Source organism: Notothenia rossii (genome assembly GCF_949606895.1).
Source record: "Notothenia rossii genome assembly, chromosome: 2".
Taxonomy (NCBI): domain Eukaryota; kingdom Metazoa; phylum Chordata; class Actinopteri; order Perciformes; family Nototheniidae; genus Notothenia; species Notothenia rossii.
The window spans coordinates 25,424,283-25,438,865 of record NC_136904.1 but is presented as its reverse complement, the minus strand read 5'-3'; the positions used below and the strand labels follow the sequence as shown (position 1 = coordinate 25,438,865).

Below are 14,583 nucleotides of genomic sequence, written 5' to 3'. Positions count from 1 at the left end.
GAACTAACCCATTACAGTTATGTGAAATTTGTTGACATAATACATTTAAATAAAATCAACGGTTCAGATTTTTTCAATGAGTATTGTATATATTTGGCAATACATCTACTGGACTTGATTCAATACAACCTTTCTATAACAAAAGTAAGAATTTGACATCATGTCAGGACTGTGGTTATCTTCTTCTTCCTCATTGTCCTGATATTCCTTATTGCACCTTCAAACCTTCACTTCTACTGTTTGGGGAAAGAACAACTGTTGACATTACACCAGTTACATTCACCCTGCTCAGAGCAGTCACTATGATTTAAATTAAAGTATAAACCATACTCTCAAAATACTCCTGACACTGTCCTGAAATGTCTTATTAGCAGAAGGTCTACTTGCAGTGTCAACAACAAAAGTACTAAATGGCAGAATGTTAGATTATTATAGAAATGAATATTATTCTGTTTCTATTGCTGACAAATATGACGAAGAGCACTTTAATATTGTAGTTGGGCAATACTAACGTGAAGTGTAGGCCTCAGTCAACATTGTACTTAAATAGGCTTCAGCACTACATGTTTTTAGTTACATTCAATCTGACCAGGATGCATTTTAATCTCAGACATGAGGCTTTCATATAAACCAGAGGATTAACAGTGACTCATCATACAAATAATATGCCCTTTTGCCACTAATTCCTTGCTTTCATGCATCAATGCAATCTTTTTCATGATGACACCTGATTTTACCCTTGCATTAAACTTGTTTTTCAATTCAGTAATTCAATATTCAGGTCAAATAACTACTCTCATTAAGTCTGCGTAAAGAACTATGAAAACAAAAAACCTCACATTGAAAAGTGACCTTTTAAGTACCTGAGAGGTAAGGCTGAATCTAATTAGCAGTAACCTGATTGTGTGCAAGCAACCCGGTCATGAAAGTGACCTATTATATATCTTCCCCGTGGTCGGTGTGTCTAATTGTTTGCCGTTTTAATAACGGTTGCTATTGACCGGGCAGTGGGAGATATATTACCATGACGCAGGTTGTGTGTGACGCACAGAATGGGCGTTTTTTTTCTGCTCTAACACTGCGAAAAAGCATTTCGTTCACTGGCTTGCCCACTTGGCAATGTTGTAGATAATTGATTGAGAAAATGATTTACTGTAACCAGTGCAGTTCTTAGGATCTTTCTGCAATGGTGATTTTGAATGATGGTTGAAATGCTCTCTACCTTAGTATCGAGACTGTTACTTATTTCAATGAATACCTCAAAAATCTTACTAATAATTTAGTTAGTGCATGTTTAAAAACTGTTTCCCCTAATCAAAAAAAAAACATCATATTTTAGTACCCAGAAAGCTGGTATATGACATTAAATTGACACTTTTTGCAGTGTTCATCTCCTCTTCCTCCTCCCTCTCCTCCTCCTCCTCCTCCTCCTCCTCCTCCTCCTCCTCCTCCTCCTTCCTCCTCCTCCTCCTCCTCCTCCTCCTCTGTAAAGACGGAGGGGGCAGGTCTTGTAGTGGCCTCTACTGTTTAGCAGGTGATTCTTTAGCTCACACGGGGCTTGAAGAGGCTCCCTGCTTATCTAGTTATAATTATAGCGAGGTGACCTGGTTCAGCACCGCGGCTCGTCAACAGTTACAGTGCACAGCGGAGATTTGCCCAGCCCCTCCCCGCGCCGCGCGTCTGACAGAACGGCTACTTCAGGGCGCAGCCTCCGCGGCACTTTCAGCACCAGCATCCGGCCGAAGCGGAGCGGAGCTGTCCACACATTCAGCACTTTGCTTCTGGACGAGGAAACCACAGACAGCCAAGATATATTGTTCCTCCTGAACACTTCAGAATGGCATCAAAATACGTCGGCCTTTTCGTCCTTTTCCAGCTTCTAGCCCTGAATGTAGTGAGCCAGATATCTGCCTTCCCCACACCGACAGCCTCAGCGGATGGTGAGTTGGACATAGCCTCTAACCTAAATGCGTTGTGGTTGTATTGTAATGTGAAGTATTAGTACAATAATGTAATTGAACTTGTTCTTGCAATTTGTTACTGGAGGAAGTCGGTGGTTACAAATAAGATTTTAAACGCCACAAAGTGTAAGGACATAACACTGTCTATCTGTCAGCACACATTATGCATACAATACAAATAAAAAATACTATAGGTTATTATAAACTCATAACTCAAAATGTGATTCTCAAACAAATTTTAAAGAAAAGTTTCTGAATAAAACTACACCTGATATTTACTGTACACTTTGTACAGTATTCACATGTGGACATGTAAAGGGATGTTATTCGATACTTATTTATTTTTTAACCATTTATTTTCATCTTCAGGTTTTGCAATGTTTGGTAGCCTTTATCAGTAGCTTGATTGTGTTATTCATAAACCTGTTGACGAACAAAATAAAGTCCAGCTCCAGCCCAGCAGTGGAGTTTCTAACGATGCCTGCTCTAGTTATTATGGCGCTTGTGGTCTATTTTAGCCCCAGTTAAATCTTTTGTTTGATAATCCGATTAAGCTCTGCCTCTGCTCTGCATGCTGAGTTGGAAAACCAGAACCAATCACAGAACTCTGGAAGATAAAAATGTTACACTTTTTATAGAAGTAGCCTAAATAATCTTAGATCTGTTAAAAAAAAATGTATGTATCTATGTGCAAATACATTTTGTAGTCTAGAAAATCTGAATCTACTTTTTTTAAATAAAGTCTGCTTTAGTTTAGTAATTACATGCATTTTATTCTGCTGCAGATAAAACTGTGTACAACAGACAGTTGACGGAAGAAAGACCACTACAGGAGCAGGTAAGCTCTCTTTCTCATCCTATTTTTTCATCCAATATCCGGCCAAATAGGCTGTTTGATCCCTAGTCAAACAACAGATATTAGCCCAGCAAATATAATTAATCAGAGTTTATATCCTGATTGGAAATGATATGTTTATTGTTCATCTTTTCCCCAGATTGCTGAGGCGGACAGTGTGAAGGCTGCTGTACAGTCTGCTGGTAAGAGGAAACCTTTACTGCCAATCAATTAATGACCTTATTTCCTCCTGCTGGGTTCATGTTGCAGCACTTCCAGTAAAACATGCTTCATCTGCACTGAGAAATAACAAAAATAGAACTACATTAATATGAGAAGAATTCACCTCCATCACGTTCCTCCTGTTTGATCATTTACTCTATGCTGCTTTTTCAGAGAGCAAGCGTCCGTCTGCCTCCAAGGACGGAGAGTCAGAGCAGGACCTCGATGACTTCACCGTGCTGAAGTCTCTGGCTGAGGGCCAGAAATCAAGGGAGACCACTGAGGTGCCGCTGAAAAAGGATGGCAAGTACGTTCCAGATGAATCAGACTCGACCAAGAGTCGGCGCCTGGCCGAGGACTACGACTCCACCAAGACCGGCATGGACGATGGCAAGTAGCGTGTTACTCACACCTGTCCCCATGCACCTGTCCTGGCATGTTTGTGAAGGTGCTGTTAGGTATTACTCCTTCTGCTTCGTTGACCTTTGCCCTCAAAGGGCAGGCCTCATGGCGCATGTTTCTCTCTGGCACTGACATTTTAAGAAACAGAAGGCAGAGAAATCATGTGTGGGTGTGATGGGGATAAGCAGGGACAGATGGAAATAGTCAAAGAGAGAACACGTGCATGGAGAGAGAAAGATTATCTCTCACTCTGCGGTAGTGAAAGCTTATGCTGGGCTTCTGTATCAGGTCCACCTTTACACAGAAGACAATATGTGGCATTGATTTTCCTCAGAGATGCAACCACAATTTCTTTATTCATAGGCCTTTTTGTAAAATCACTATAAATCCAATAATTTGCTGATGTCTACAAAAATGTTCAGCCTCAATAGATTTCAGAAGATCAGCACACAGTTCTCTGTATATGCATGTAAACTTGATATCTCAGTCCAATCAGCAGCATTCTCTGAGGTGACTCAGACACAAAGCGCTGAGTGCTACACTTCATCGATTCATGTGGTCGGTCAGGCAATGACAAGCAGCTTGTCAGGTTACGCTACATCTAAATTTGGCAAGCGAAGTCTGGACTTTATTTCTTATTTCCTGTTGAGACAGAAATGTGTTTGCACATAAAATGATGGATGAATCAACCCGCCAGTACGGGAAATAGTATTCTAGCAGTGCTTATTTTTAGAAATAGTGCTTATTTTTATTGTGCGTGGACATTGAGAAGCAGCAGGGACAGTTATGTAACAGTCAAGCTGTAACAATTTCACATTTGTTACTGAGTAAAGGGGATATGGATGATATCTAGAGAGGAGAGTGTGAATCGTTTTTTACTGACTAATTCTAAGCCTTATGAGTGAGATAATTAATTTCTAGGTCAAGGTTTTCCATTTAATAATGAGACAGAGAAGAAATAGGACAGATGGAGTAAAGTAGACAAGGTAGAAAACAAGTTTCATAAAATCTCTTTTGGTGGGGGACGTTGAAAATCTGACAGCTATAAGATAAGAACTTAAACATTAAACCTACACGCAGCTAATAATCAAGTTAAGAAAGTTAAGAAACAAATTATAACATATGTGTTGTTTTATCCTCTCAGATGAAACAGAAAGCTTCCGTCAGGTGGATGGCACTCCGCTGACAGCAGAAGACATCGTCCAGAAGATCGCAAACAAGATATATGAGGAGGACGACAGAGGGGTGTTCGACAGGATCGTCTTAAAACTGCTCAAACTGGGGCTGGTGAGTTGTGAGCTGGTTTGCTGTTCCATCAGCGTGTGGCCTGAGATGTATTCTCTCTCCCTGCAGGAGGGAACAGCGTGTGAATTGTGCATTGTTCCATGGCTTCAGCTGTGAATTCTTTTTTGTGACATTCAATAAGTAATTAAGAGGTGTCCACATTTCTCCCTCAGACAGTTTTCTCAGTGACAGCAACCACTATGTGTTACATAGAGGTTGATAGCCAGGACATGCTCTTCTGTTCTAGCTAATCTTACATAAGATGTGTTATTACACACATTTGTTCTCATTCTGTCTCTGTTTCTTTCTCCTCCTCCCTCTGTAGATAACAGACAGTCAGGCTGACACTCTGGAGTACCAGGTGGCCGAGGCTCTCCAGGATCTCATCACCAAAAATGCCAAAAACAACGAGATTGAGGACATAGAGAGCAACGACGAAGAAATACAGGGAGAGCAGGATGAACAGGGCGCTGACGCAATCAAGGTAAAACACCTTTAAACAATAGATAGTTATGATATGATAGCAATAAGAGTCACAACAATAACATCTAAAACATCTTTAGGACACATGGGAGCCACCCAAGCGCCGCTACAACGGAGACGAGGAGGAGGAGGACGAAAATGATGATGAGGTTCAGGACGAGGTGGACAGGGATGCAGAAGAAGACAAAGAAGCTAAGACCTGGCACAAAGATACTGAGGGGGGCAACGAGGAGGGCAACGAGGTGAGCCCCGAGGACGGGCTCCAGGACCTACAGTACTTCCCCAACTTCTACCACCTGCTGCGCAGCCTCGACTCAGGTACACACTCCAACACAGGCCCATTCTGTGACCGTTTAGATCACAGGCACACAAATCGTTGCTTCACAGCTTCCTTCATCCAAAGATAGACGTTCTCCAGATCAGGAACAGGACTGGAGCGCTGCTGTTGTCATGGAGATACTGTCCAGGATGAGCCGATGCTTGCCCAACACGCCTTCCTAGGAAGTGCGGATGAAACGCGCACACATAACAAATTATTTATAATCCCATCCTCATGACCCCCACTGTCAAACAGCATGTGGTAACATCAACACCACTGAAACCAAATACCATTAGAAAAACAGTGATTGAATTAACCATAGACTCTTTTTTACAGCATTATTATTAACAATGTTGTAGTGAGGCCTATATTGTAATATTTTTCACATTTTATAGATTTATTTCTCATACTTTATCTTCATTTACATTTTTATTTTTATAATGTTTATATACATTTCTACCATTATTATATATTTGTCTATATATAGTTATATTTGTAGGAAGGGAGTAACTGCAACGAAAGTCAATATATTATAGTATTTATTGTTCTGAATAATACTTAACTGGTTTCCCCGTGTATTGTTGCAGATCAAGACGCTCAGGAGAGAGAAACATTGATCACCATCATGAAGACGCTGATAGATTTTGTGAAGATGATGGTGAAGTACGGCACCATCACTCCGGAGGAGGGAGTGTCCTATTTAGGTAAGACATAACACAATAACAGCTCTGTTTATCTATCAGTCCGGTACATTCTGTGCCACAGCATGAGGCATACTTAGGATAACAGGTGCCACAGTCACATCATTTGTTGTAAATAATGTTATACGTAGGAAGGGGGATACAATGATAACAAATATAACGTTTTGAGAGTATCTACATTATAAATATCACTGGTGGTAGATGTGAAAAATGCCATTCATAATTATAAAGAGCCACGTGATGTTTCCAAAGTACTTGTTTATGTACTATCCAGAAAACAGAAAGAGAAATTCAATGTACAGTGATATAACACATATATAAGCAGCTAATCCTCACATTTAAAAAAAAGTTCAAACTAACACTTGCTATAATGTTTTATTTTTTATTTTCCATTTTATTTTGTAATCACCCCCACTTTGGGAACACCTGTCCTAGGCAACCCCCCCCCCCCCCGTTCTTTATGTAGCATAGGTTGTGAGAAGATAATATGACGGAATTCCTCCATCGCCTAGCAACGAGTTAATGCCAACCCCCCCCCCCCCTAGTCCAGTGAGTCACACAGCACGCAGGTACAAAACTGAACACGCAGGGCTGTCAATCAACGCTAATCGAGTCATACAGGGCCCAAGATATAGAGTGATAGAGGAGAGCGTGTGTGTGCGTGCGTGCGTGCGTGTTTGGGCAGAGGGAAAGGATGAAATAATAATGGACTTCCACTGTGCTACAGGTGGGAGGAGGCAGATTAGAAAGTGCAAATGAGATGCTCAGATAATAAGAAATGAAAGGAGACTTCAGTCAAAGAATAAGAGAGAGGACATTTTACAGATCCTTAATTCTCAGTTGCTTGAAGCGGAAATGTAACCTTCCATGTTTGTCCTTTTTTTCAAATTTTAGATATCATGTCACCAAGGAAACTCCCTTAAAAACTGAACCTGCTCTAACTTGTAGTCATATTTTCCCCTATTCCTTTGTCTTGCAGCATTAGCTCTGGGGTCTATAGGCCTTGATATAATGTAATGCTCTTGTCTGCCCTAGAACTGCTAAAAGTAAATGCTTAAAGTAAAATACCAAAAATAGCCACTCAATTGGAAAGGTGCTTCTTGGGGACTTTGGTAACACTTTAAGTCCTATAGTTCTCACATAAGTTAGTTAGTTATTATAAAGATAATCAACGGTTTGTGAAACACAATATTTATTTTTCATTTAACCTTTATTTAACCAGATAAAAGCATTGAGATAAAATCTCGTTTTCAATGCTGACCTGGCCAAGAAGGCAGCAACGTTACACATAACACATAAGAATAGTGTATAACAATAATATAGTTGTAAGCTGAAATAAATGTCTTGTTAAGTGGATGGACAATGAATGATTATGGTAAAACACAGTTGTATTTATGTATAACATATTGCAGTGTTTTTCTAAGGCTTTATAGGGGATCTTAAAGTCAAATGTTACCACAACTTGACATAGAAGATGACATTTGAGCTGATCCCTTGGATGTGTGTGTCTGTGGAACATCTGTTTTTTTACATAATGTTTATCCATGAGTTAATCCAGAGAGGATCAGTTTACACTTAATTTCAGTCTCTTAAACCATATGATCTGTGTGTGTGATCCCATGACTGATTTGGGGACCTTCTCTAATCTTGTTGTGAAAGCGTTACCCGCAAAGATATCAGGGACAACACACCCCTTAAATCTGGTTGATATGTTATCCCTATGTCAGCTCCTTATGTATTTTTCTTCTATGATATTAAGTCCAAAATGCCTAATCACATTTTTGAAAATGATAATGGAAAAGAACATGATTGTATCCACTGCTATCGTCATAATCTTGAGGCTCCTTTCCATGAATTAAATGAAAACCTATTCTAATGAGAATGCCCTCTGAGTCACACAGGCACAGCGTGGCATCGTCAGTAGAGTGGACTGACGTCACACTGCTGATCAAATCTTAAGTAAATGTTTGGCCTGTTTCCTGCAGAGAACCTGGATACTATGATAGCCATGCAGACCAAGAACAAGCTGGGGAAGGCTCTGGGGCCTCCTGACTTCACTGGACCCAACGGTAACATGTCAAACGCCAATAAAATCATAACATTTTATTCCACACACGCATCTGTAATATTTATGTTTGGCTTTGCAGGGCTTTATAAGCTTATCACAAGAAGAAGTTCTTTTTTTTAACCTTATTTTTAAGTTATACATATAAACATAGAAAGATGTAGGAGTAACTTCTAGGTCAGGGGTTTCAAACAAATGTTGCATCATGGGCCACTTGATCTGAGTCGGACCAGAAGCATAATAACATTTAAATGACCTTCAATTGTTTTCCCCATATAAAACAGACTACTGTTTCCTCAAACTTGCATTCAATTTTGTTATCTCTGTTGTGGTTTCAAGTTCTTATAATCTTTGCAATGATGAGTGTGACAGTTACTGTACATACAAATACATTAACATACATTTGAAAGTGCAGTGTAAACTAGCCTGTATGTTAGCATGTTGGATCTATAGTAGCACATCAAGTATTAGGCCTGCTATTCTTAGGACAGCGCAACATCCAATTGACCAAAAGGCATAGCAGTGCATTTTATTGGAATATTGGAAAGATGGAGTTCACTGCAATTTTTACCCTTTGCAAAGTCATCCATGGGACTAGATTAAACCCTCTGGCAGGCCAGGGTTGGCCGTATGTTCAAAACCCCTTTTATAAGTAGTTAAATTCACCTTTAAAGGAACCGTTTGAGATTTTGGGGAATAAGCTTTTGGTGTTAGATGAGAATATCAATACAACTTTTGAATGTGTTGCTACTGCCAGTTAGCTTAGTAGAAGGACACCGGGAATTGAGCTACCCTGACACAGTCAGAAGATACAAATCTGTCTAACTGCTAAAGCTCAACAAAAAACACACTTTATGTTGTTTGTTAAATTCTAAAAACTAAATGTATGGCATAGTCTAACAGATGCAAAATTAAATGCAGTTTTTGCGAGAAGGCTAACACGCGTATTTCCCAACTGCATCAAGTATTTCTAGCAGAAACTGAGAAATGTTCTCATGCTCTGTGTACTGTTTCTTTGCTGTAGGAAAAACCGTGGATGAGGACGACAACACCAAGGCGGAGGCTGCCAAGATGCAGAAGGAGTATGAGAACCTGAAGGACTCAACCAAGGAGGAGCAGCGATCCACCGAGAGCAGTCAGTCCACTTCCTATTCCTGAGGACCAGACAAAACATGAATAGCTTTCTCTTATTATATATTATTATTTGCTATAATAATTTAATACTATTTACTCATTTGCCCCTCAAAAATCATAAACGATGTGCCTTGTGAATTGCATGACTTTTGTTACTTTAGTTTTTGTTTCATTTAGTTTTTTTGCATTATGCTTTCACTGTTTTGTTTTGTGTCAAATGTCCCAAATAAATGCAGATTGCTCAAAAATAGAAGATTCCAACCACATAAATTCAATTAAGCAAAAACATTGTCTTCACTCTCCCTCAACAAATGTTCATGTTATGTTCAAAATTGAGTTTTTTACTTAATGACTGAGGCCATTTTAGATTGTTTTCACTCAGCAGGGCTGACAGGAAGTAAACAACTCTGTGTATTCTGGCCAATCACAGTTAAGTCTCTGCGCCCCCTGAACTAGGCCAGTCCAATAACACTGACCGAAAAGCTTCTGACAGCTGCTATTATTCTCTGTCCCTGTACACTGTACAGTAACGGTTTATCATGGTAATCCACACAAGCACGCATGCATGCATAAAAATAAAAAGCAAACAGAACATAGATAAAGATTACCAACATTACATTTGTTTCAGCAGGAAATGCGGAAAATCCTGAGCATTGTCAATTAAAATAGGATATTGACGGTAAAATGGGGGGCATGTTATATCCTACTTTATTCTGTGGTTATGCAATAGTTTGATTTATGATTTGAAAAAGTGTAGATATATCAAAACACTTACTGTAGCTACCACCTTTCAGCAATAAAGGCCAAACCTGTTTTTCTTTATTATGCTGATAGTAAATATAATTAAAAAAGTAACATGCTGTCTCTCAGTCTGCTCCTTTTGCAACAGAAATGTACATTTTAAAGCATGAAGTATTGCTTTAGGAAGAGTTTTGTGGTGTAAATATTGCACAAGTCTAAAAAAGCATATCTTACTTATTGTGGAAACGAGGCCCTTATGAATAACAGATCTAGAAATACTTTCTAATACATTATTTTCTCCTTCTCTTTCCAGATCAGCCTGGCAAATCTGAGACTTACCTGGAGGCCATCAGGAAGAACATTGAGTGGTTGAAGAAACACAACAAAGAAGAAGGCAAAGATGGTGAGAAACACTCCCTAACCAAAACATGTACATTTCAACCGGTGACCTTAAACTGATATCCCTTTTCTTATGTGTGAGTTTTCATAACCAGACTAAGAAAACCACGTCATCTTCATTTGCAAACACTCATTTGTGTTTTGTCACAGACAGGTCGGAGACGACGCACTAAAGAACAGAACATGTGAAGCTTCTTTTGTGAGACCCCAATTTGCAATTAAAATGAGTGTGGGATACCAGGATAGATGCTTTACTCAAGATCTCATGAATATGGATAATTATTGATGAGTCTGTCCTAATTACTTGCTGCAGCTTCCTTGTTCAGACACAAAGGGCTATTCATTTGTCCAACCTGTTCCTCTACATTTATGTTGTGTGTGCAGTTGGGCGTGTGAGAGCGTTTTAAAAGGGGATACAGTCGTAGATATTGAATAGTTCACAATTAGCTTTTCTATTACAACAACACAAAAAAGCTATTAAAAGAAAGAAGACCATCACGTCTTTGTTAACATTGTGCTTGCTTGCTCTCTGAATGTATATTATTGGAGAATGTATATTTATATTTACTGCCTTAAACATACTGTAACTGTCAGCATTAAAAAAAAAAGCAGTAGGCCTATGTGACCCAGAAACTGCACCAGTCTGCAGAACTGTGAAAACGGCGAGCTCCGGTCTGACAGGAGAAGCCTGCTGTTTGGCTTTCCACAGTGTCAAAATCAATTGTCCAGTGGTGCTTCATTAAGCAGCAGAGAATGAAATGTTAATGAGTTCTCACTATTCAGGCCATCCATCTGTTGATCATGTCAGCGGGACATGTCGGACGAGTAAAAACCCCAAAAGGTCTAACTCAGTTTTATAAATACTGCTAAATATCAGTGGTCGGATCTCATCTGAGACGTTCAAAAATAGATTCATCCCCTCCTCAGAGAAACAAGAAAAAGACACGAAAAAAGATAAGATAAAACAGAGTTTGACCTAGATTCTTGTTGGCAACTTTAACGCAGAAGAAAAAAAAAAATAGCTGACACTGAGCTTAAACTCCTGCAGAGTCCGGAGCCGAAGCAGCAGGGAAGTTTTGTTTGGGGCTCATCTCCGACCTTGCTCTAGTCTATATAGGCCGCTTCATTAACATTCTGGTGCGTGGACCGGTTGTCTGGGACAACAAGGGGCCCTTCCCGCCTGCCAGTCAGTGATCTGGGCAAAGAAGACAGATAGATAAGGGTGACAAAAAAAAGAGTCAAAATGTGCGCCCAAAATCACCCAATTTTCCCCGAAGTGGCACTCTCAATAGCTTTAATAACGCACCACTTTTATAATACTCTTTTCAGCACATCAAACCTCGTCCTTATTATCTCTATTTTCCCTCCCTCTTCCGAGAAAATACAGCTGGAGGAGAACAAAAGCCTTTTCAACCAAAATGTAGTGTCATAGTAACAGAGTGGGCCACGGGCCATTTATTGTGTTTACTCTATCATAGACACTCATTAGGACAACCTCAGCAAGCTATTAGTGTGTGCATCTAAATGTGTGTGTGTGCCAATGGAGCAGATGGACGTCGAAGCAACATCCTTGTTTTTGCCTTTTGGCTCCACGCAGCCAAGATTGAGAGAAGCAGCGCTGTATCTAATCGCATTCAGTTAATCCCTCACAAACATCCTGTGTGTTAGCTGCACAGCAACACTATTCCTGCTGCTGTTCGAAATGTCCTTAGAAAGGTTATTGTGGGACTCCTTGGCTGTCTTCTGCCCTCCTGCTCCCCCTGTATCAGAGTCGGTCAGAGCAGGAGAAATGGTGTGACAGCTGTTTGCCAACCTGCTCTCTGAAACTCATTTGTTACCATGATTCAGACTGAGGCTGTGTTTGTCTCTAAATATAGCCACATCCTTCTGCTGCCTTGTGGGGCTTTGTGAAATGACTGATCCAAGGCAAAGTGAAATGGTGCTTCAATGGAAAAAACATTTTGGACCTTTCTTCAAGATTAGATCACAAATGAACAAGTCTGTTTCCAACTCGTTAAATACTTTATTATCTTAGCAAATCTCAATATTTACAAAGGTCAATTCCATAACAGGAAACCATTGATTTAAGATAAAATGCAACATTACAGACATACTAGTAAGCTCTCTATACGCCTTTATCACTTTAATATGATACAGTTTATGTTCATTTTATAATTGTCTGAATTGCTGAAACCGGTCTTTTTCATGATTTATTGACTAACTGGTACAAGATTACTGTATATGCTTATTGTTTATTGCACAATAAAGATAAACAAATTAATTTTTGTATTTAATTAAAGGTGTATCACAATATTTTAGTATTTGAGGGAGTTTGTTGGAAATGACCACCAGAAACTGAAGACATTTAACACTAGGAATCATTTTAATATAAGAGCATGGCTATCATGTTTTACTCTGTGATCTTTCAGCCTTCTTATTATGTGCTATCTTGTATACCCAACACAAACATGCTATGACCTTAATCCTCCTTGATAATGAATTACCACACCAGATTACGTTGTGTTTCGGTGTGCTGTTTTAAGAAGTCTAATTTCTGATCCATCCCACCAACTACCACGATCTCCTGGGCTTTATCTTTGATTGCATCTCAGATTATAAACCTGTCCTCTGCTTTGTCTCTCTTTCCAGATTATGACCTGTCCAAGCTGAAGGACTTCATGGACCAGCAGGTCGACTCCTACATTGACAAAGGCATTATCGCCAAGGATGAAGGCGACACAATCAAGAGGATCTACAGCAGCCTGTAACACCATCACCCATCCTCCCCCCGACCTCTGGCTTAATACAGGACTGAATCTGAAACTTACATCTCAAACAAAACCCTGATACTTACCGTTATTTCCCATGGCATGGTAAAGTATATACTGTGTATTCAAAACTACCTGCTTAGGGAACTTTTTTACCCTCCCAGACATTCCTAAAATGTATCCAGGAAAGAGATTTAATAACGCTCTCTTAAATTGTATTCTTTACAGCTACCTAACTGATTATATTTGCACGCCAAGATTGCAGAGTAATAATAGCTACAATATTAATGAGAGGACATTAAGGTATTTTATGTATCCAACTCACACATGCCATTAAATGCTAGCATTTACTCCAAGCTGACTCCTGCAGGAAATGAATGTTTTGAGAGTATAATGCTGTAGTTTGTCGTCCACTGTTTCCAAAACTGTTTTTGCAACAACATGCACATATATTCAATTGTACTCATTCTGTGTAACCTGTCTTAGCCTATTATATTTACTTTTCCGGTGTATATGTAAGATCTTAATGTATTTTTTTCTTTTTCCAAAAATATATTTGTTGTTGTCATGTCAGTGCCCTCCTTACTCCCGTTATGTTCTGCTGTAATACTACTGGGGGCCACTAGGGGGCCATGTTTCTATATTCAATTCACTCTGCATGTCTCCGAGTTCAACATTTCCCTCTCTGTAGAGACTCAAGAATAAGATAAGTATTTTTAAATGTAAATATTTGTGATTCTTTTCCTAAAGTTTAAAAGCAATTAAAACGTTGCCTTTTCTTTATCTGTGTCTTTAAATGTGACAATGAAGCAGCACTGAGGAGAACAAATAAATAACTGGCATTCACATGTTCACAAATATCATAAAATCACATGAGATCTTCACATTTGGTTTAATTACATATTTATTATTCCCAAATAAAACCGAAATAATTTAAAAGCACAATAAAACAGCTGTTACAGACAGTCTCCACACATAAATAATTCATTCACACTGCAAAAATAGAGCAGTCCCTTCTTTCTCCTGAAGAAAAAAAGCTTTTATGAGGCAAATAGATCGCGTCCAAAGGCAGGGGTCCGTGTGGGTGGTGTGCTCATACAGGGGAAACACTGATGAGGAAGGCCTGAATATACTTTCCAATGATGCTATTCTAGGTCGGGGGTTTAGCATCAGAAGCGGTTAGCAAGTCTAACAAGCTAATCCCTCTGGAATCGCTTAGTGCTCTGTGTGTGTGTGTGTGTGTGTGTGTGTGTGTGTGTGTGTGTGTGT

The 14,583-nt window shown here is 39.4% G+C and overlaps 1 protein-coding gene across 1 annotated transcript; it reads left to right on the top strand.

Annotated features, from left to right (window-relative positions):
• The first annotated feature begins 1,494 nt into the window (after positions 1–1,494).
• scg3 (secretogranin III) lies at positions 1,495–14,097 on the top strand. Its single transcript, XM_079663806.1, has 12 exons — positions 1,495–1,940; positions 2,747–2,799; positions 2,957–2,999; positions 3,193–3,408; positions 4,565–4,707; positions 5,030–5,188; positions 5,268–5,505; positions 6,094–6,210; positions 8,193–8,276; positions 9,297–9,407; positions 10,461–10,550; positions 13,196–14,097. Exons 1-12 carry the CDS (start codon positions 1,838–1,840, stop codon positions 13,312–13,314), a joined length of 1,476 nt encoding a protein of 491 aa, XP_079519932.1. The 5' UTR covers positions 1,495–1,837; the 3' UTR covers positions 13,315–14,097.
• Positions 14,098–14,583: the final 486 nt, after the last annotated feature.